Here is a 24,583-nt window from a genome sequence, read left to right as displayed (position 1 = left end):
ATTGAGTTTGGAATTTTGCTACCCATGGACGAACAAAACAGTGGAAAAAGGATTGTAAAAATGACTGAGAAGGCTATGGAAGACTGCAAGACTAGAAATGTCAACACACGTAGACATAAGCTCTCTCAATTAACCGGCATGAAAAAAGAAATTGAGCAATTAATGGAAGATGATGCAAACGTTGACCTCGTTAAAAATAAATTACGAGTTGACTTTAGCTCTTTGCAGCAAGACTTTGCTAGCCTAAATTCTGAACTGCAACAACTTATGAGTGAAGAGGAATTTTTGGAAGATCAAAATAGTTGGTTTGATCCAAAGAACAAGTCCCTGAATGATTTCTTTTGGAAATGTGAAGGGTGGATGAATGAAGTCATGAAACTCTCTGAACAGAACAGAGAGGACGACACAAGAAAGCAGGCAGACAATAGGTCCATGTCATCAAAGTCGGCAAGCAAACGCTCCAGTAGATCTGGATCACAGCGCGGAAGCATTTCCTCTACATCTTCTTCTACATCTTCCTCTATTAGATTAAAGGTAGAAATGGAGCGTGCTGCATTAAAGGCAAAGGCTGCAGCTCTGGAGAAGAGTTTGGCAATAGAAAAGGAAGAAGCGGATTGGTACGCAGAAATGAAAGGAAAAGAGGCTGCAATAAAGGCTAAAAAGGAAATGCATGCTATGCAGACTGCCCTTGCTGAGTCAGATGCAAAACTGGAAGTTTTGCAAAAATATGAAGATACACAGCCAGACATGAGCATTTTTGCAGATGATGATCAGAATGGCAAAACTGAAATTAAAACCACATTCCACCCAACATCGCAGTACGTCTCATCAGCACCCTACGATGGCGACGATGTGCAGACACCAATGCATGAAAGGACAGTGCCTGCGCCAAGCACTGAAAGGGCCGGTGAACCTGTGCTCGATAGTTTGTGTCAAGCCATTTCTCAGCAAGTTAATGTCACTGAGTACCTGGTAAAGAATCACAAAGCTTCTCTATTACCTGACATCTCCATTCCAACTTTCAACGGAGATCCACTTGAATACAACTCTTTTATCGGTTCCATTGAACATGGAATTGAAAACCGCACTGATAATAATCGTGATCGTCTACAGTATTTGCTTCAGTACACGAGTGGACAACCACATGAGTTGGTTAAAAGTTGCATCCACATGGAACCTTCAGTGGGTTATACAAAGGCGAAACAAATGCTCAAAGAGTTTTTTGGAGATGACTTTAAGATAGCTGAAGCCTACATAAAGGAGGCCTTGGATTGGCAGACAATTAAGCCAGAAGACGGCACTGCACTACAGTCCTTTGCATTGTTTCTCACCGGCTGCTACAATGCAATGACAGATGTTAACTACATGGAAGACTTGGATAATACGTCTAACCTAAGGGCATTAGCTAACAAGCTTCCTTACAAACTTAAAGAAGCGTGGCGAAAATATGCTTGTGACCTGCAAGACAAAACGAAGAAAAAGGTCAAGTTTAAGGATTTTGTCAACTTTATCAATAAGCAAGTTAGGTACGTGCTACACCCACTTTATGGAAATATAAGGGAAACTACAACAGGTGTGAAGGACTCATTCAGACAAAGAGCAAAGCCACAATATGCAGAGACATTCAAACCAAAGAAAGTGTTTACAACAGCAATCACTGACCCTCAAATGGAAAACAAGACAGAAAGTGCCAAACAAGTGGCATCAAAAACACGGACCGTCCAAGTGGATTCAAGCAGCAAACCTTGTGTTTATTGCAAGGGAGAGCAACACAACCTCCAAATCTGTAGAAAGCTCAAGGACAAGCCTCACAAGGACAAGATTGAGTTTTTAAGGAGCATAGGACTGTGTTTTGCCTGTTTGAAACATGGCCACATGAGTAGCAGCTGCAAAGACAAGCTCCATTGTCAAGAATGCTCTCGACTGCATCCTACCCTGCTGCACATCACCAATAGGGACTCACAAGAAGAAACAGCAAGGGGGGCTGCTCAACAGTTCGTATCAAGTGCTCTTGTACAAACAACAGCAACTTTCAGCATGACTGGGGCCGGTAAGGAAGATTGTATTCTTCCAATCGTTCCAGTACGTGTCAAGGCCCAGAAAGGAACCAAGACAGTAACAACATATGCATTCTTGGATCAAGGCAGCTCAGCCACCTTTGTGACAGAGTCACTGATAAAACAACTGAACCTGAATGGACGAATTACGAAAATTTCACTCCGCACGATGGGAAATGAATCTGTTGTGAACACCTGCATTGTGACTGGACTGGAAGTCAGTAGTCTGGATGGTAGCCAGTTTATTAAACTTTCAGAGGTGTATGCACAAGACCACATTCCTGTAAGTAAAAACAATATCCCAAGCCAAGAAGATGTTGACAGGTGGTCACACCTGACGCAAGTGAAACTTCCCACTATCCAAGCGGATGTTGGATTACTCATAGGAGTGAATGTTCCCAAAGCCATGGAACCGCTTAAGGTGGTAAACAGCGTGGACAATGGACCCTACGCAGTGAGAACAATATTAGGTTGGACAGTAAATGGACCACTTAGGAGTGGAGGCGACATGAGTGGGAGAAACAGATCGGCACAAGTGACTGTGAATAGGATATCAGTAGCCAGGTTGGAAGAGCTCTGGCAGCTACAGTTTAAGCAGGACTTTCCTGATGCAGGACAAGACGAAAATCTTGAAATGTCCAAGGAAGATCGTCAGTTTCTGAACATGGTGTCTCAGTCTGCAAAACTGGAGGATGGCCATTATAGTATTTGTCTTCCAGTGAGAAGCAAGGCGCTGTGCTTGCCAAGCAACAGAGAAGTCGCAGTGCAACGTGCGCTGAACTTACAGAAAAGATTCACCAGAGATGTCAAGTTTTACGAGGAATATGTTGCATATATGGATGATATCCTAAAAAAGGGTTACGCGATCAAACTGAACGATGCTGAATGTAAGTCACTAGAGGGACGAACATGGTATTTGCCTCATCATGGAGTGAGACATCCGGTCAAGCAAAGGTTACGTGTTGTCTTCGACTGCGGGGCAAGCTTTCAAGGAACATCGCTGAACCAGCATCTCTTGCAGGGACCGGATTTGACAAGCTCACTGGTGGGAGTCTTCCTGAGGTTTCGACAGGAGATTGTGGCAGTAATGGCTGATGTGGAGGCCATGTTCCACCAGGTCAGAGTCAGCAAGGAAGATACAGATCTCCTCAGGTTTCTTTGGTGGTCTGATGGGAATTACAAGGAGAAGCTTGCAGAACACAAAATGTTGGTCCACATCTTTGGTGCCACCTCTTCGCCAAGTGTTGCATCTTTTGCACTTCAGAAATGCGCTACTGATTTCGAAAGGGAATTTGGTCAAGAAGCTGCAAGGACAGTCAAGAAAAATTTTTACGTGGACGACTGTCTTAAGTCAATTGCAGAGGAAGATGCAGCAATCACCCTGTGTTCTGACTTGAGGAACATGTTGGCAAAAGGCGGATTTCGACTAACAAAATGGTCAAGCAACAGCAGAAAGTTGCTCAACTCAATTCCTGATGAAGAAAGAGCACAAGGATTTAAAGTTCTGAATCCGGACGAGAGTAATTTGCCGATGGAAAGAGCATTGGGAATTCAGTGGTGTGCTGAATCAGATCAGTTCAAGTTCAAGATCAACCTTAAAAACAGACCGAACACTAGAAGAGGACTGCTTTCCCTTCTCAGCTCCATCTTTGATCCACTGGGATTTGTTGCTCCGGTGATTCTGTGTGCGAGAAAAATCTTGCACGATTTATGTCGGAGGAAATACGGCTGGGATGAATACCTACCGGAGGACGTCATTAAGAGCTGGAATAAGTGGGTTGCAGATTTGCAAAGGCTTGACGACTTTGGAGTTGACAGGAGCATCAAGTCAAAGCAGTTTGGTGCACCAGTCTTTGCGCAGTTGCATCATTTCGCTGACGCAAGCGAAGACGCTTATGGCACAGCAAGCTACCTGTTGCTGCGCAATGCAAGTGGCGAGACTCAGTCCACCTTGGTAATGGCAAAGGCAAGGGTTGCACCTTTGAAGTGTCCAACCATCCCACGAATGGAACTGATTGCCGCAACAGTTGCAGTGAAGATGGATAAACTTCTAAAGAAGGAACTAGAAGTAGAACTGCATGAATCTGTTTTTTGGACAGATAGCACGGCTGTGCTAAAGTACTTGAATAGTGAAGGCACAAGATTCAAGACCTTTGTTTCTAATAGGATCTCAGTAATCTTGAGCCATTCTCACATTCGGCAGTGGAGATATGTCAATACCACTTTGAATCCAGCAGATCATGTCTCTAGAGGACAGACTGTTGCAGCATTCTTAAAATGTGGCGATTGGCTTTCGGGACCAAGTTTCCTATTCTGCTCAGAAGATCAGTGGCCGAAGAATCCAGATCCCAGAATGCTGGATTTTGATGACTTAGAGGTCAAAAGAGAAGCTCAGACACATGTCATTCAGATGCAAGGGCTCAAAGACGCAGTAGACCAGCTGATGAATCACTACTCATCTTGGACAAAGCTAAAGCGTGCTGTAGCCTGGTTCATGAAACTGAAGAGTTTGCTTAAGGAATTAATAGCAAAGAGAAAGGAAGCAAGCACAATGAGTGAGGAAATCAGGATGAGCCAATTCAAGAAAGCTTTCAAGGGAAAAAATCTAACCTGTGATGATTTGTCTAAAGCAGAAATGGAAATTGTGAAGTACTGTCAGAAGCAAAGTTTTGAACAGGACTTGGCAATGCTGAAAGAACATCAAAGGGTGAAGAAAAAAGGCTCTCTCTACAAGTTGACTCCAGTACTGCAAGATGGAGTCATAAGAGTTGGAGGAAGGTTGAGTCGAGCAGCGATGCCAGATGATGCTAAGCAGCAAGTCATCTTGCCAAAGGAGTCACATATCACACAGCTTGTGTTAAGACATACCCATGATGTTACAGCTCACGCCGGACGGAATCACATGTTGGCTCATCTGCGTCAAAAATTTTGGATCCCTGGAGCAAATGGAGCCATTAGAAGGTTCTTGTCAAAATGTGTCACCTGTAAAAGGCTACACGGAAGTACTGGCAAACAAATAATGGCAGATTTACCAAAATGCAGGATCCTGCCTGATGACCCTCCGTTCACCAAAGTAGGTGTTGACTACTTTGGTCCATTCCTGGTAAAAAGGGGAAGAAGTCAAGTAAAAAGATATGGTGTCATTTTCACATGTCTTACCACACGAGCTGTACATCTGGAGGTTGCATCTTCACTTGACACTGATGCGTGTCTCAACGCCATCAGAAGATTCCTTGCCAGAAGAGGACAAGTTAAAGAGATGTACTCGGATAATGGAACCAACTTCCGATCAGCTAACAGTGAGTTAAAGAAAGCAATTAAAGAATGGAACTCCAGTATGATCATAAAATCATTGCAGCAAAGGGGGATCCAATGGCATTTTAATCCACCAGCAGGATCTCACCATGGAGGAAGCTGGGAGAGACTCATCCGCTCAGTGAGAAAAATTTTGAACGTCACAGTAAAAGAACAACTGTTGGATGAAGAAGGTCTCCACACCTTGCTGTGTGAAGCTGAGGCTATTATAAACAGCAGGCCTATTACAAAGGAATCTTCAGATCCCAATGACCTGGAGGCTTTAACACCCAACCATCTCCTGTTGCTGAAGGTTAAGCCAGAATTACCCCCAGGAATCTTCAACAAGGATGCCCAGTATGTAAATCGCAGGTGGAGACAAATCCAATATCTTGCAGACATTTTTTGGAAACGCTGGTGCAAGGAATACCTCATGCAGCTCCAAGAGCGTCAACGATGGACTACACCTAAGAGAAATTTCCATGTTGGTGATGTTGTGCTGATCGTAGATGACACAGCACCCAGAAATTCATGGCCACTAGGAAGAATCGTAGAGACCTTTCCAGACCAGAAAGGTCTGGTGCGTCAGGTGAAAGTAAAGACCAAGACCAATGAGCTTTGTCGACCAGTTACAAAGCTGTGCCTTTTGCAAGAAGCTGAAGATAATTGATGCACTCTTCGAAAATCAAGAACTAGTTTCCTCTGAGGGGAGGAAAGTGAAAGAAGATTCTTTTAAGATAGTTGAAGTTCAGTTAAGTGATGTAGCCATAGATCTTTTCATTTAAGTTAAAGATTTTGTAGTAATTGTTTCAAAGACATTGACAACAATTAGGGGCCGGTAATGTAGAAGCCTACATGCAGTTTAATTTGAAATGTATGCTTTTATTTTGATAGTGCAGAAAACAGGAAGTTGGGCGAGAGGAGAGTGGAGCCATATGGTTTTTTGACCTCGCAATCTCTCTTCATCCATTTTGAATTGACCTTTATAAGTTTTTGTAATTTGGAATTCTGTTGCTGTGTACCTGTTTGGACTTTTGAAGTAAATATTGAGAAGCTATCAAGGACTGCGGTTTCGTTTTTTGTTTTTTGTGGATAAGGAAAGAGGGACCAAGCGGAGCGTCAAGCTAAGGCTCCATTAGAAGGAAACCTACAGGTTGCTTCTCCCAAAGACAAGAACTAACAGACTTAAAAACTCCTTTGTCCCACACGCCATCAGACTGTTTAACTCCTCTCTGGAGGGGAGAGGGAGGGGAAACAGGAGGACAAAGGAGGGGGGAACAACTAAGCTGTAGTGCCTCTTCACCTCACTGTGCAATACCTTTTGTGCAATACTTTTGTAAATAGTCAACGGTGCAATAGACTCAATACTTGAAATGTGCAATTCACTTGTATTTTTATTTTTATTCCTATTTATTCTATTTATCCCCTTCATATATTTTATTTATATTGTCTCTGTATTTATATATATATGTGTGTGTGTATAACTCTGTAACTTCTGTCGGTGCTGTGCTTTTTTGGAAATCGAATTTCCCAGAGGAACCCACCCGAGGGATTAATAAAGTTCTATCTTATCTTATCTTATCATGTAGATCATAGAAATTGACTTTTATTGTAACCTTTTTTCTGGAAGTGCAGTGAGTGATGCTGATGACACATTACACAACTTTTAACTGAAGGAGTCAAATGTAAGGACATGGCAAAGAAACAAAAGGTAAACGCAAAGCGGAAACTGATGCAGTACCTGGAGTTTTATCTGACCTTTATCAAATTTAAAGCTAATTGAGAGTACACTGAAAGGTTGTGCAATATTCTAAAGGTTAACCAGGCCTGAAAACGTGATTACATCTGCTTTGCTAACCTTGGGGTGCAAATGTTCCAATATGCTGGGCCACAGTTTTTGACCTCCACAGAGAAGTGTTTCAGCAAAGTGAAATGGGTTATTAACAGGTGAAAAGAAGGAAAGAGGGTTCAGAACTCTGATAAGCACTATTTCAAACCTGACATGAGCTTTGCATTGATATTACTGTTTTTCCCTGTGAGGTTGAAGTAGTATTTCCATTTCTTTTTCAACAACAATAATCTGACCGTCAATCAAACATACAAACTGCTACTTTTGTTAAGAACTCCTGTCAGATGATTATGTAATCCAAAATAACATTTCCTCCTAAGCTGTCTCTGATAATCGCAATATAACTATATATAGCTGAAAGGCGCACAGTGGCCTTCAGAACTTTATTCACAGGATACATACTGCAGTGTCCTGCTACCTTATTTTTTTCATATTTTTATTGAGAGACAAGTGTACAGTAGTTTACAATGACAATACAATCTGTTCCCCTCACATATTTTTTAGTTTTTCTTACATGAACAGATACGATAACACACACACACACACGCTTAAATAAACAAACAAAACAAAACCTAATAAGAAACCCAAAACAAACACAAACAACAAACCCCAAAACACACACACACACAAAAAAAGGGGGGGGGGGGGGGGAAGGAGATATGATATTAATCAGCTGGTAGAGCGTTTAATGACTTGCAATAGTCTACGAAGGGGCCCCAGATACGATAAAATTCTCTGTATTTGCCCTTCGCCACAAGGCCTATCTTTTGCAATTTAAGAAATGACATCACATCTCTAAACCAAAAAGAAACTGAAGGTGGCTTTGAAGATTTCCAAAGGAGTAAGATGCAACGTCTAGCCAAAAGTGATGTAAAGGCTAATATTTTGAAGTGTGTAGGGTCGGTTAGACCAGTGTTGACTGGAAGCCCAAAAACAGCTAGAAAAGGGTCCATGCAGATTTGGGTCCCAAGAGCCTTGGAAAGAATAACTGAATACTGACTCCAGAAGCCATGGAGTCTTGGGCACAGAAAGAACATATGGCCTAGGTCACATGGGGTGGCATGACATCTCTCACACTGATCCATCACTTGTGGGTAAATCTCAGACAGACGAGACTTTGAATAGTAAACCCTGTACAACACCTTGAACTGGATAAGTTGTAACCTGGCACAGGACGTACTGTAACGGACATTGGATACTGCTTTCTCCCATTGCTGATCCGAAAAAATTACTCCTAACTCCCGCTCCCAAGCCCCCCTAATTTTAGCAACTGAATGGACATTTAAATCCATAAGTTGTTTATATATTAAAGATATAATTGACTTCTTATTGGGTTTGAGGGATAAGAATTCCTCCCACGGTTGGACATTTGGAAGAAGAGGGTAGGAGGGGAAGAGAGCAGAAGTGCAATGCCGTGCCTGAAAATAACGGAATAGATTGGTAGCCGGAAGATTTGTTTCTGAACACAGGTCTAAAAAAGTTAAGAAAGTGCCATCTTTATAGAGATCCTTAAACGTATTAATACCATGACGCTTCCACTGTACATAGGCACCATCAATGAGGCCAGGAGTAAACAGATGGTTCTGCATGATGGGCATGTGTACTGACGCAGAGACGTACTTAAAATGACTCAAAACACAGTTTATGGTCAAGTACCACACCTAGATATTTATAACTCTCAACGATCCCAATATCGGCAGTTTTAATGATATTGGGTGATGAGCTATAAGAGGACTTCCTAAAATCAATAATCATGTCTTTAGTTTTTGACACGTTAAGTGAGAGGAAGGACTCATCACACCAATTCACAAAATCATCTACAACCTGTCCATGGCCTGACTCGTCCCCCACTAGAAGACTGACGATCACTGTGTCGTCAGCAAACTTCAGGATGTGTCTGTTTGTGAAATTGCTGCGACACTCATTTGTGTACAGAATGAACAGAAGGGGAGAGAGGCAACAACCCTGGGGTGATCCAGTAGAGGAGGAGAGCACATCAGAAAAGACATGATTTACCCTCACACCTATTGATCAGAAAGTCTGTCACCCAGCCGACCAGACTAGTGTCAAGCTTGAAATGATTGTAAAGCCTGTCAGCAAGTAAGAGGGGTTGAATTGTATTAAATGCAGATGAAAAGTCAGCAAATAATAATCTTGCATGGGTGTGGGGGGCCTCAAGATGCTTATACAAGAGATGCAGGAGTGTGACAGCAGCATCCTCCACACCTCTCCCTGCTCTATAGGCAAACTGGAAGGGGTCAAGATGGTGTTCAACATGCATTAAAATCTCCTTCTTAATTATCTTCTCAAATGTCTTCATCACTAAAGAAGTCAGAGCCACAGGCCTAAAATCATTCAGTGCCTTAGGAGAACTGCCCTTAGCAACAGGAACAATGATCGCATGTTTCCAAATTTTAGGTACCATCTGTAGCTCTAAAGAAAGTGAGAAGATATAGTGAAAAATCCCACTCAGCTGATCAGCACAAGTTCTCAGTACCTGTCCACAGATGTTGTCAGGTCCAGGACTCTTGCTTTTGGTATGTCTAAAAAGATTAGCTACCCCTGTCTCATCAATACAAATAGATGGGGGAGTGATGGTCTTTTCCCTCAGTGTGCTGGTCTGCCTAGAACAATCATAGTTCTCAAAACGAAGGTCTGTCTGCCAGATATTTGTCAGAGGTAAACCCCTCTAAGGTAATGCTGCTTTTACCTTTCGTCTGAAGCCCTGCCATTGTTTTCATACCAAGCCAAGCTCTTTTGAGGTTGTTACTGCTGAGTTCTGCCTCAATCTTATTTCTATACCTCATCTTGGCGATCTTTATTGCAGCCCTCACCTCCTTCCTCAATATTCTCACAGTGGGAACGTCTCCCTCGTTAAAAGAAATTTTCCTTTTAAGAATCAGATCCTTAATATCTTTAGAGAGCCACGGTTTGTTATTAGGGAAAGTCTTAAATTCTCTGACTGGAACCACAGAGTCTTTGCAAAAAGAGATGTAGCTACACACCACATCAGTGAGTTCATCCAAATCAGAAGTGCTCTCTTGAAACACGGACCAGTCAGTGCAATCAAAACACCCCTGAAGGGCAACACAACTGTCTTTTGTCCAGACATTAGTCCGCTTCACACAGGCCTTCTCCCTCCTAATCACAGATCTGTAAGCAGGGAGGAGGTGAATAACATTGTGATCCGAAGAACCTAGCGCAGGTCCGGCCACAGACTTGTATGCCCCCTTAATTGGTCCATAACACAAATCCAGCGTTTTGTTATGCCTTGTAGGACAAGTGACATATTGAAAGAAATTGTTCAGTGATTTCTTAAGATTACAATTGTTAAAATCACCGAGAATAAAATTAGGAGCATCCGGTGAGAGAGTCTGCAGATTGTGTACCACTTTAAAAATGGCATCAGCAGCAACTTTAACGTCAGCCTTAGGATGAATGTAAACAACAGTGACAAAAATTTGAGGGAACTCCCTCGGTAAGTAAAAAGGCCTGACAGATACTGAAAGGAGCTCGATGTCAGGAAGACACAACCGCTCCCGCACAGTAAAATTATTACACCAGCCCTGGTTGATATATAAACAAACCCCTCCGTGAGATTTGCGTGTTACTCCACAGTTCCGATCCAATCTGACAGGGGTCCCAAAGCCGCTGATTCGCAGTGAAGTGTCACTGTCCATATCGGTCAGCCATGTCTCGGTAAGCGCCATCAGACAAGCCTCCCTGTATTCCCGTAGATGAAGCACATTCCCTTGTAATTCATCCGTTTTGTTCCTAAGAGATTGGACATTGGCCAGAATCATAGAAGGCAGAGGAACACGATTCTTCCTCCGAAGTTTTCTTACACGCTGACGCACGCCGCCTTTCTTTCCGCGTTTTCTCAAGCGGCGGGGCTTTCCAAAATTAGTCTTTGACCGGGGAAATAAATCCTCACCAAGAAGCACATCTGGTCGAGCATTAGAAGAGTCGTACATAGACAAACAGGACCACCGTAATCCAAGTAGTTCCTCGCGTGTATAAGTGATTGTCAGTGAGAGTGAATGACTCCAGGTGAATATCGCCAACAACAATAAAACTAAGGTGTAGAAGATCTCCATGTCGGCAAAAAGTTAAAACCACGGTTAAGAACAGAGTTAAAACAAAGTTAAAAACAAAAAGAGAAAGAAAATGCCAATAAATGCCAATAAACACCTGCTGCAGGTCGCCACAAGAGCAGCGCCCGTCTCACAGCTGACCTGGACTCCAAATCCTCGCATTTATTCTCCAATGTGGCCAACTCCTTTGACATCGCATCCACTTTGGCTTGGAGGTGGACAATATCATCCGTGCATGTGGAGAGAGACTGTTCCATCTCCATAACTGTGCTCCTGAGGCCAGCGAATTCCTGCCGCATGGTAGTTATATTTGAGGAAAGGTCCGTTTTTAGTTGCTGTATATCGGACCTGATAGACGTGAGATTCTCCGCAAACGCTGCCGTCAGTTCCTTTTTAAACAGTGCTGAAATTTCTTCACGAAGTTCAGAGAGGAGTTCAGCCTTCGTGAATTTTTCCGTATCGACGAGCGGCGTGTCGGGTGACCCAGGCAGTGGCGAAGTTTTACCACGAGGCGGGGATGCAGTGTTAGCAGCAGGCTGCAAGTTCGGCTGAGAGGTGCTTGCGCTCTTATTAACATTGTAAACACAAAAAGCAAAAACAGTCTTGTCTCGTAAATATACAAAAAGAAAAAACCCGTCAAAATGTGCCTGGAAATGCTAGATAATAACTAGACTCTGCAGGAGCTACGCTCGGTGCGACCTACGCCATAGTCACATAAACCGGAAGTGTGTCCTGCTACCTTATTACGCTACTGAATCCGTTTGAGTGATTTGAAATCATGACATTTTCATCTTCATACATAGAGAGAAATATTGGAGAATTCTGCAAAACCTCAAATCACAACCAATTTTGTTTTTCTTATTATACCCTCACTGAACACTTAATAAAGTTTTGTTATATCTGTCTATCCTTGCTAAAAAATAGCCAAACCAATATCTATTACAAATTTTCCTATGATAATATATGCCTTTCAACAAAAATAGATTTTGAAATAATGAGCAGAAACCCATCCAATCCAGTAGCAGTCTAGGATTTGTAATAACTTCACAGCTTGTGAACCAAGTGTAAGCAGCATTTTAGCTGTCTTGAAACTATGACCTGTGAATGTGTATGTAGGTTACACAGTAACTGTACACTGGTAACTGTTATGTTATTGTATGCACAACAAGAGAGAATTTTTAGATACCACGCTGTGGCCCAGATATACAGAAGGTTTTCTTTGGTATCAGGTACCCGATGCACCAGCCTATTACACTGGCCAGAAGATATAATGAACAAAGGAAGGCCAAAAAAAAAAAAAAAAAAAAAAAAAAAAAAGCACAAAGATTCCAGGACCAGAAAGTGCACCAATCCAGTCTCTGGGATTTTAAACCTTTGCAAAAGCACTGCCTGCCCTTCAAACTCAGTCTTTAAATTTTCTGTAAAAAGGGACTATTATCTCTTGCCAGCTGATATTGCAGTGGCAAGTTTGCCAGGGTATTGACACCAACGGATACCTCATGAGTAACAGGGAGTTGACAAAACAGCCTTAGGGTGAGTTACCTCTAATTGCTCCTTAATACTTCCACTTTCATCGTGTAAAGATTCACTGCTCACATTTAACCTTCAGGTAAAGTTCGCTTTGATGCTAGTACAAGAGTAGAAATTAAATGTCCTCTATTTCAATTTTCCTAATTGCTCTTTTTGCATGCAGACATTTAGTCCTCATAAAGACAGAGATTGCATCATCTACACACACACACAACTCAAAAGCACCTAAGCTAAGCAGAAAATACAACCTCTGGGAAATAATTGGCATGCAGATACAAAACAAGATGGAAAAGTTGGGAGGATCAGTGAGCTGCTATCAATCAAAAAGACGTGTTAGCTGTGAGAGTAGGGCAACGTTGCCCGATGTAATCTTAAATGTGTAGTAATCACTGACTTCTGGATCAAACACACACTATACATGTGCACTATATATATTATATTTAAAGTACATGCAGGAAAATCTGTATTGTGAAAACTATATGCATCAAAGTGCTGCACACAGTTTTGAAGCATACCTGGAACAAAGCTCCCCTGCACCACCTCCTTGTATGCCCACCATCCTTCATGAATTTTTGGTGGATTTGGCTGTGCTAAAGGGGGAGAGAAGAGACACAGCAACAGGGACATCAGTTACTTGTATCTGAAATGTAAACAATGAAGCAACGATGATTTTTTTTCCCCCAGCCTAACTGTAATATACTCTGTTAAACTCTTATAAACAACAGGGCTTAGGAAATAGTTTCAACCTAAACGCACACATGTGTATACACTTAGCAAGCTGTTGTGTGATCCAATGACTCCATAGACATTAGTACAAATTTTATTATTTTATGTTGTGTCAACTGTAGACAAAGGACTGGAAGGCAAAGGCCTAGAAGTCTGGGCACAAAGAAAAAGTTGTGAGTGAGAATTACTTTTTTTGGAATCATACTTTTTTGGATCTTAATTCCCCCACAACCCCAACTCTTCATTTACTAATTAAACACCAAAATTAAGGCCTAATTTAATGTCGAGATGTTGTCCTGATTGTTTCTCTTTAATGGATGTTGAGGTGGTTGAACAACCCTCTTCCTTCTGTTATCACTTCCAAAATCCTTGTTGCAGTAACACTGGAGAGCAGGTTCAATTTCATTGGAGTTGGCCTAAAGCATTGCATCGACCAACCAAATAGGACTATGTCAGTCTTTCCAGACTATTAGAAGACTGCACCCTCTGCCCAGCTCTTCTAGACTGGCAACCCCCCCCCAAAAGAACCCAAAAAGACCTAAATTGCAACAGGTTTCTTTTTATGTAGTCTGTTTTATTGCTTTTGGCTAATGCTACTACCATGAGACTGACGAAGACGGAATACACACTGATCTCTTTATTCGTGTTAAAAAAATAATGCAACTAACATCAGTGAGGTTACTGGTGACCCATTTACAGCGATATGCAACAGTTTGGGCATCCCTGATAATTTTCATGATTTTCCTTCATAAATCAGCACTGTCATCTAATTATATCATATAGCAAATGAACACAATGATATTTAAGTGAAATTAAGTTTATAGGACTTACAGAAAGTGTGCAATAGTTACCTAAACAAAATTAGGCAGGTGCATAAATTTGGGCACCCCAACAGAAAAATCCACCACAGATTTTCAAGTTTTTCAATATTCAGGTCTGGAGATGGCCATTCCAGAACATTGTACTTGTTCCTCTGCATGATTGCATTAGCAGATTTTGAGCAGTGTTTAGGGCCATTGTCTGGTTGAAATATCTAGCTCAATATCCGGCACAACTTCAACTTTGTCACTGATTCTTGAACGTTGCTCTCTGTATTATTGTATGGTATACCTTACAATATAAAGTGCCTCGAGGCGACTGTTGTTGTGATTTGGCTATATAAATAAAATTGAATTGAGTTGAATTAAAAGAATCTGCTGATATTGACTGGAATCCATGGGACTCTCAACCTCAAATTTTACTGTGGGTAGCAAGTCTTTCTCTTGGAATGCTGTGTTCTGTTTCCTCTTGTTATGCCCAAATAACTCAATTTTAGTTTCATCAGTCCACAGGACCTTATTCCAAAATGAAGCTGGCTTGTCCAAATGTGCTTTAGCATACCTCAAGCCACTCTGTTTGTGGCATGTGTGCAGAAAAGGCTAATTCTGCATTACTCTCCCATACAGCATCCCCTTGTGCAAAGTGGGCTGAATAGTTGAATGATGCTGGCCACCTTAAATACCCTTTCTCATGATTGGATTCGCCTGTGTGTGTAGATCAAGGATCAGGGAGCTTACCAAACAAATTTTGTGTTCCAATAATTAGTGCTAAAGGTATTAAAATCATTAAATGGCAAGGGTGCCCAAATTTATGCAACTGTATTTTGTTTAAGTAACTATTGCACACTTTTTGTAAATTCTATAAAGTTTATTTCACTTCTCAAATATAATTTTGTTCATCTGCTATATGATATATTGCTGAAATTGCTGATCCAAACAACCAATGATTTATGAAGAAAAATCATGAAAATTATCAGGGATGCCCCAACTTTTGCATACCACTATACTACCATGTACTGGAGAGCTGTATTCCCTGAACCTTTTACTATAAGGTCACAGTGGTAACGACGGCACTTACAACCAGCTGGGGCCATTCTGTGTCTAGTTTGCAAGCTCACCATGTGCCTCCATGGGCTCTCTCAAGACATTAGGTTTACTGGCAAATTATAAATGGCCAGTAAACCTAATGACCACGAATCATTGTTTGCCTCTGTGTGCTCGCATAGTGATTGTTCGGGGTGTACCTCGCTTGCGAGCACCTTGCAACCCTGAATTGTATAAGTGGAAGAAAACGTATGTATAGATAGATGTTGGGAAGTTAGTCAGATGGACATCATAAAAAATATCAAAACTTCTACAAAGCTGATTAACTTTTGATCAGAAACCACACACACACACACACACACACACACACACACACACACACACACACACACACACACACACACACACACACACACCTCAACAGTGCTGATTTGATTTGAAGAAAATAGTTTTACCATTGGCTCCAGAACTTGGTGAACCATAACATAATTAATTTCCTTGTTAAAGTAATGCAGTGCATTAGGGCTGCTCGATTATGGCAAAAATGATAATCATGATTATTTTCACTGAAATTGAGATCACGATTATTTGACGATATTTATTTAACCCTTTAAGACCTACCATAGAACCAAGTCCACCAGAGCTTATATTATTTTATTTTTTTTTACATGTTGTAGTGCCATTTGTGGGAGCATTTCAAGTTGCTATACATCAATACAACTGTTATAGCCCATATTTTAATAATATGTATGCATTAAGTCCATAGTAATTACATAAATTGCAAAAAAGTACAATAAACTACAAAAAAAATTGAAAATCGCTTTTGTTTTGTTTACATATATTTCTACTTGGAGAAATTTAAGAGGTTTATCCCTCAAAACTTTAAATACAATAAAGTTGCAAAAAAATAGTTTCCCACCACAGGAAATTTATTTTGAGTGTCTTCATAGTTTTATTTTGGAGATACAGCAATTTTTATATACTGCAGGAAAAACAAAAAACAATCCTATGATGCAAATTTGCAAAGAAAACAGCATGTGCATCATTTTACTGTGGGAAGTGTTACGAACAGCTGATAGGAACGGCAAAGCGTGTTTCTGGAATATTATGTTTTTGTTCCTGCAAGCGCTTTTTATGCAATTTTTGCAAAGCTATATGTGGAACGAAACCGTGACCTAGGACAAGCTGATGGCATCAGATGTAAGTACAACTCCTCCGGTTTCATATGCAAAACAAATTATTGCGCTAGCTTACACGGTTCAGATTCTACAGGGATTTAACAATAGTTACGCAAAACGGAGCGTGCTGCTCTGACCGGCTTTAAAGGGTTAACAATGACTTTAAAAAAATAATATAAAATGGTGTGCAACACCACTGAAGTTTTTTTTTTTTTTTAAATTCTCTTTTCAACCAACGGCAGTCACTCTCCAAATAACTTCTGCTTAGCTTTCCGAGCTTCCCTCGGGTCCTCTTAATCAGCGGTCTCCACCCTTTTTTGCGCCACGGACTGGTTTATGCCCGACAATATTTTCACAGACGGCCTTTAAGGTGTCGCGGATAAATGAGGGAGGGGCTAATAATCGGCTCAGTCATTTTTAATGATCGTTGAAAGCCCAGATCGTAATCGTGATTAAAATTCGATTAATTGAGCAGCCCTACAGTGCATGCAAATTTTCTCCATTAAAATATCTGTTTTATCATATTATTGTAATCAAAGCAAGTAATTCTAGTTTCCAGAACTGCATCATTGAACAACACAGTAGCCTACAAAGCAAGCCACAGTCAGCTATTGCCACTTTACACTTTGACAAGGTAGGTAGTACCAAGGTAGTACAAAATTAATGACTTAATTTAATTATTTGAAAAAATTATGTGAAAATGACGTTAGTTTCATTTAAAGCAGTTAGTGGCAGTGACCTGCTTTTTCTAATTAATGTGAAACCAGCTATACTGGGGAACATGACACTGGCAACGATTTTACTGTGGAGAGAAGGAGAAAGGCTGTTAGTCACAACAGCAGTTTTGGAGGTTAGCACAGACTCAAAAACAAGAAGTGGGGACCTCTTGCAATGTGCTCTCTGGGGAGGTAAGCAGTGAATGAGTCTCTGGGGCCTTGGGAAATGCTTTTGGAAGAACAGTAATCCAAGAGGTATTGTTGTCAGTCAACCCAGATGCAGGAATAGATGTGGGCCTTATGGAGGTTGCCCTCTGAGTTAGTTTGGGTGGAGGGCTAAAGGAATTGTAGTTCAGTGTGACCAGGATGTAGCTCCTCAGTTCATCAGGCAGTCAAAATTCACAAATGCCTTGGCCCCTCTTTGAAGTGGTCCCTATATATACAGTGGTCCCTACAGTGGTCCCTTGTTTATTGCGGGAGTTATCTATATAACTGTTTGTGACAAACACAGGAAACACTTTTCTTGCTGGGTTGCTGGGTGTGTTATTTAAAATATCTAACTTTTTATTGCAAAAACGGACATGGGTCATACACATCAAGGCAGGCAGCAAAGCATACAAACCAGGCAAGGTTAAGTAAAAGACAAAATCCCCAAACATGCCACAAGCTCATACAAATAGAAACTGACTATTACCTAATATTAGATATTATATTATATTATTTGCTAACAAAAATAAATTACCTTCTATTGCTTGGTAATTATTGTTATGGTTAGTAAAATACTGTCTGAACCCCTGTGAGTGCTAGTTGTGTTGCCCTTATCTAGAGTTTGTATTACAATCTGTGTTGTGCTGGAAACCAGTCATTTATTGACCTTGGCAATTAGTGGACTCCTACTTGATTAAAGAGACTACCCTCTTTAAGACCCCATTCAAGTCCCAGCCAAGTGTAAATATGTTAAGCTGCAGATGTGAGAACGCCCTTGGTAAAAAAAAAAATTTCACACTTTGTTGTGTGGTTTCTGAAATGAGAATGTTGCTCTAAACCTGTATGACAGATCTGGCTGGCCACAGACTCTTACTGACCTGAATTCTATTTAGCATTGAACCAGCTTATTTCATCCCTGCTTGGGAATGAGGCAGCACTCAATTCAACCGTTGCCAACCTCCCATAAAGCCAAAGGAGACAGTCTCAGTAAACAGTTTATTTTCATAAAATATCCAAGCTCTTGCATTGATATTCATTGAAGGGCTTGAGCAATTCATAAGCCCAACCATGCAGGAAGAGAGGGATGGAGGAGCGTGACAGGACAGCAGGGCAGGTACAGGATGGACTCAGAAAGGGAGGAAAGGGGAAAGAAAAGAAGAGAACGTCAGAATGGAAGAGATGCAGAGGCTAAACTAGAAGTGCCAAAGTGCATCCATAAATTAAACTTGACCTTGCCAACAGCTGTGCTTACTGACTTATGAGACCGTTATCTCTCCCATTCTGTGTGTGTGTGTGTGTGTGTGTGTGTGTGTGTGTGTGTGTGTGTGTGTTGTCATTAACTGGCTCAAAGTAGGTAACAAAGAGGGAGTCCACACAAGAAATTCACTTGTGTGAATGGGAGGTTCGTGAAAAGCTAAGACAAAATAAAATCCATGCAGTAAAATATGTCAAATTAAGCAACATGTTAGCCGTTAGGGCTGCTGCTGCTACTCTGCTGTCAACAGTAGTATTGCAACAACTAGCAATAATCCCTAGCAGTCACAGGAGGGTGCACCAGCCATGGAGCAGTGCAGGTGGACTGAGGGAGGGACAGAAGAAGGTGAAATTAATGTGGTAAGAAAATAAATGGATGGAGATAATTAAGGTCAAATTAATGTCTTCTTTGACCATGAGCCACTCCTAATAGCTTTAAGTGTAACTTTTAATGTCACAAGATGCAGTGCAATGCAACTAAGAACTAACGCAACAATAACTGTGGCAACCTGATTAAAAATCTGTTTCAATATCAATTATCAAACAAAATTAAATCTATGCTTTTATACATGTATCTCTCTCTCTCTCTCTCTCTCTATATATATATATATATATATATATATATATATATATATATATATATATATATATATATATATATATATACATACACACACACACATATATATGGGCTAGGCACATTAACACATTATTTACTAGTCAACTAAAGAAAAAAAGGTGACTAACCAACTACTCTAAAACGTTAAATTAGGATGTGCAATTTAATTAAGACGTGCAATTTAACTGTGCAGCACCCCGCATTGCACATCATCAACATTTCACGCTATACTCCAAGAAAAACACTTAAAATAAACCAATGTTATATACGATATTAAAACATGTTACTACAGCTCACGTATTACTAAAATAATAAAACAACTAAAATATGACAAAATAGCAACATTTGAAAAATAAATAAACTGTGACTGAGAAGTGTGGCATATCGTGCCATGTGTTATGAAAAATGCACAATGTTAGAAAATTCATTACAACGACTTTAATAGCATTTAAAAATATCAAAACAATAAATCATCCAGCCATTTTCTCTCACTTATCTGAAGACTTCCCCCTCGCCACATCCTCCTTTCCCAGGCCCAGCCGATAAATGTAATCTCTCCAGCGTGTCCAGGAATGACAGCCATCTCCTTTTGAGGAGAAGTAGCACTTTACCTGAGACCTTCCGGAATGAGGGAACTCCTCACTCAACTGCTAAGGGAGAGCCCATTCACTTCCACTTGTATCTGCAATCTCATTCTAATAGTGTTAACAAGGTTAACACTACAAAGATAAGGCCTAGATTTGGTTTCTCAACAACCATGCGCCATATGGTGGCAGAGGGCTGCATAACATTTAGGACATAATAATTTACCGGTTTTAGGCATCAATTAAAATTTTAACAGTTAGATTAAATCACTAGTAAGTAATTAGTTGGCTAGTCAACTAATTGCACATCCCAATTAATTGACAATTATTTTACCGCACATTAAAGCAGTTTTTCAAAATCATTATTATTTTGAAAGTCTGTGACATTTTCATTTTAAAACTGTTCCTGACTGCAGCGTTGATAGCACTAAAGTTATTTGCAAACACTGCAAGGTTGAGTTTTCTTGTCACCAGAGTACTTCAAGTCTAAAGGATCACTCAATGCACTACACAGTATTGATATTAGCAAATCACACACCCAAACATACTGTGGCAGGAGGCTTCAGCAGACTACGTTGGATGCAGTATGTAAGGACATCTAAGCATGTAAGTATAGATAAACAAAAGTAAGACAAGCTAACAAACGCCATACCAAAGTGGATAGCTAAAAAAATGTAGGCCAATTAGTGTTGTCGAAGATATTGGTCTAAAGGAATGTTCTTAGGATCCCAACAAATGTAGAGATGTATGAGCCTCCTTCAAGACACATCATCACAAGAAGAATATACGAGTTGTAATTACCTAAGGTTTAAAGTGGAGTACTGATGAACAACGGAAGCCGTGTTCACAAAATGTCTCTTTTCTGTATTGAAAACAGAAGAACAGAAGAAGACAGACATTTTGCTGAAACATGTGCAGAACATTTTATTCACGTTGCAAAGCAACTAAACAACTTTAAACACAGCCCAGCAAGAGTTACAGAATTTGAACAGCAACAAACTTACACAAACAAAAGAAAGAGTCACTTATACAAAACATTTCCACCAGATGGAATTAAATTCTGGACATGATGAAAACTATCTGCAGACACCAGCAGACACTCAAGGATGTCCACACAGAACACCAAGATTGCAAGATTGTCCATTTCAGCTGTAGTTGGCAAAGTGCAGATGTTAGAAACACTACTGAAACCCTGCAGGAAGGTTTTACATCATTTATTTCTTACTGTGTGTGTGAGAGAGAAATAGCGTCTGTCATGGTCCTGGGTCATGTGACCCAGTATTCTGTGTTTGTTGGTGTTTTTGTTATTCTTTTTAGTCTAGTTTCATTTCAGTTTATCTAGTTACATTCTGCCATGTTTCATGTCCAAGTTTTCTTTGTTTGTCAAGTTCAAGTCATGTCTGTCTCCTTAGGTTTCCCGTTTTATTTTGAAAGAGCTTTGTGTTTTGTGTTTATTGTATTTAGTTTCACGTGTCCTGTCATTATGTTAATTGTTGTCAGCTGTTTTCCCCATGTGATTCTACTTCCGTTGATCATTCCTTATGTGTATAAATACACATAAGGAATGATCAAGGGAAGTAGAATCACATGGTGTGTTTCCGCTCAGTCAGTGTCAGATCGTCTGTTAACCTCACCACAGTTTTCATAGGTTTACCTCATTGTGTCACTGTGTTTCCTAGTTTACTCAGTGTTCATAGTTTTGACATAGTTCGTTCACTGAGTGTCACGGCCTTCTGTTAACACAGTGTTCATAGTCTCCTTAGTTTCCCTAGTTTCATGTTTTTCTTCTGCAATCAGCCACAATAAAGGCTCGCTTTATTTTTGAAACTACGTCTTGTCTCCACCGTGTCTGTATCTGGGTCTACCTCATTCTTCACACCGGCGCACCCCGCCGTGACAGCGTCTGTATGTGTGTGTAAATATAGCATGAATATTTAGAGGACATTTTTGTGCGTATAGAAGTAAATGAATGCACTACATTTTCATTTTAAATGTTTTTCTTTTGTATTTTTTCTTTTGCAGGTATGAGACTGAACTTCTGGGAGGAAAAAAGTATGTTTCATGCTCTGTGGTTCTGCCTGCTTTTTGTGAACTCTCTTGGGTCATGGAGAGCTCAAATGATGACCCTGCCTACATGATCTTCAGTCAGAACAGACCTGGAGACACACAAAGAAAATATCAACATTGCATAACTGAAAATTGCTACTGCACTGGACCCCGATTCAAGGACTTCAAGTATATGCACAGAGCTGACAGAGGTGAAGTTTTGGTCTCAGTCGCCAACATGCTCAAGGAACAGAGGGTTGCTGGAGAGAAACTTGTGGAAGCAACAACATGTCACCACCAAAGAAAAGGTTAGCTGTATTGGCTCCTATGTCAGTTTGATTCAGAACAGGAGGAATACTCAGCTTCGAGTGTGCTTTGATACATCGATACAGGAGAGCCCACCATCAGTACAGAGGCCTGTCCATTAGAGTGGTGGTCCAAGCATACAGCAGCAGGCTGTAGTGATGGGTCGGTCGCGAACGATATGGCTCTTAGAGCCGGATCTTTGAAGCGAACGATGCGAGCCGGCTCGTGGGTTTTTTTGTTTTTTTTTTCCCCCCTTTCTCCTGCCCTCTCTTTCACTTTTTTTCGCTTTACACTGCAAGTCCCTTGTGTTTGCGCTGAGCAGAGACGCCAAACAGAGCCTTGCGTTTGCGCCCCTTCCCCCCTCTGCTCAGCGCTGAGCTAAGGGGGCGGGTACGGTAGTTGCAACAGCAGTAGCACACAACAAGAGCAGGAGGGAGAGGGAAAGAAAGAGAGCCGGAAGCAACAACAAGAGACAACACCGTCACATTGGAAAGGTACAGTAAAGAAAATGAGTGACACGAAGAAAAGAAGCAAAGTCTGGAGCCATTTCAATCTTATTGACAAAACAAAGGCAGAGTGTAGAGTCTACAAGAAAAGGATATAATATAGAGCCGGCTCCACAAACAACATGCACAGGCACCTAAGTTGTCAGTTCTCCACCCATCAGTGCAATGGGAAGATAAAACACAGTCAGTTGAGTGTGATATTAATATTTCTAAATGCCAACCTTTCCCTTAATTAAAGATCTGGGCGTTTTTTTTTTCCCCCTTTTTCCCCATGTTTTAGTTTATATTTAATTGTGTTGTGGTTTGCAGTGTTTTGTGTTGTTTCACTTTAAATTTCTTTAAAAGGAAAAAGCTTAAAATTTAAGTAGTTAAAAGTTGAAATGTATGAAATGTAAATAGTTGGTTTTTGTATTTTATAATTGATTTATTACTCCAAAACGTACAAACTGGAGCATGTACAAACTCCAAAACACAACGGAAGTGCTCTAGGATGCTAGGGGGTGTGTTGAGCTTTTGTTACCTAGTGGCTACACAAGCCAGAAGTACCAACAATCAGATTGGGTGTGTGGTAGTAATAGGTAAATGAAGTTGTTTTTTTTATTTAAATTATTTGAATATATATATATATATATATATATATATATATTAGGGGTGCAACGATATTCGTATCGATATTGAACCGTTCGATACAGTGCTTTCGGTTCGGTACGCATATGTATCGAACAATACAATTTTTTAAAAAAATTTAAATTTTTTTTTTTTTTTTTTTTGTCCCGTTTGGATCTATAGCCATCAGAATTGTTGTCTTGAGGCCAAGAAAGATGCCAAGCGGATTTATTTTACCAAGTGGATCATCATATTGGTCCATTTGATTGACCTTTATTATAATTATGAATTTATTTTATTTTCAGTTGCAAACGGGACAGACATGACTGTGGGATAGGACAGGGGGAAAGAATGAAAGAAAGAGGGGAGAGAAAGAAAGAAAACCAAAGGGGAGGAAAAAAAAAGAACAATACAAAATTTGTAATTTTTTTTATCAACTTTCCTTCTGACGATGCTGTCTGTGTTGAGCGCTCAGTGAATCTGCGTTCAACTACTCCACCTAGGCTGCACTGTCCAGCGCAGATCCACTGAGCGCTCAACACAGACAGCATCATCAGAAGGAAGAGCGCAGGGCAAGCTAGCGAGACAGAAAGTTAAGCTGTGCTAAATAACCAGGGGTGCACATAAGTGGTGCACATTCGCTGTCAAAATAAAAAACACGTACAAGGGTTAGGGTTAAATTTAAAAACTGTACTTTTGAGTTAAAATATATATTTATAATTTTAATAAATGACAAATTAAAAAGGCATGAACATTTTTTTTGTATCGAAAAAATATCGAACCGTGACACCAAAGTATCGAACCGAACCGAACCGTGAATTTTGTGTATCGTTGCACTTTTTATTTTTTTTTCAAATAATTTAAAAAAGCACGGTGGCAGCACGGTGGTTAGTACTGTTGCCGCACAGCAAGAAGGTCCTGAGTTCAATTCCAACATCAGGCCGGGGTCTTTCTGTGTGGAGTTTGCATGTTCTCCCCGTGTTTGCGTGGGTTCCCTCCGGGTACTCCGGCTTCCTCCCACCGTCCAAAGACATGCACATAGTGGGGATAGGTTAATTGGATAACCTAAATTGTCACTAGGTGTGAATGTGCGAATGAAAGTGAGTGCGAATGGTTGTCTGTCCCTGTGTGTTAGCCCTGCGACAGACT

At 40.6% G+C, this 24,583-nt stretch overlaps 1 protein-coding gene across 1 annotated transcript in view; it reads right to left on the bottom strand.

Annotated features, from left to right (window-relative positions):
- Positions 1–24,583, bottom strand: part of ca10a (carbonic anhydrase Xa) — a 339,765-nt gene that overhangs the window by 285,777 nt on the left and 29,405 nt on the right. The window contains exon 2 of the mRNA XM_004569712.2: positions 13,340–13,414. Coding sequence (XP_004569769.1) covers positions 13,340–13,414 — 75 coding nt within the window. The remainder of the gene's footprint in view (positions 1–13,339; positions 13,415–24,583) is intronic.

Source organism: Maylandia zebra, linkage group LG8 (assembly GCF_041146795.1).
Source record: "Maylandia zebra isolate NMK-2024a linkage group LG8, Mzebra_GT3a, whole genome shotgun sequence".
In the NCBI taxonomy this organism is placed as follows: domain Eukaryota; kingdom Metazoa; phylum Chordata; class Actinopteri; order Cichliformes; family Cichlidae; genus Maylandia; species Maylandia zebra.
Note: the sequence above shows the minus strand (reverse complement) of the source record. Positions and strands in the feature narration are given on the sequence as shown.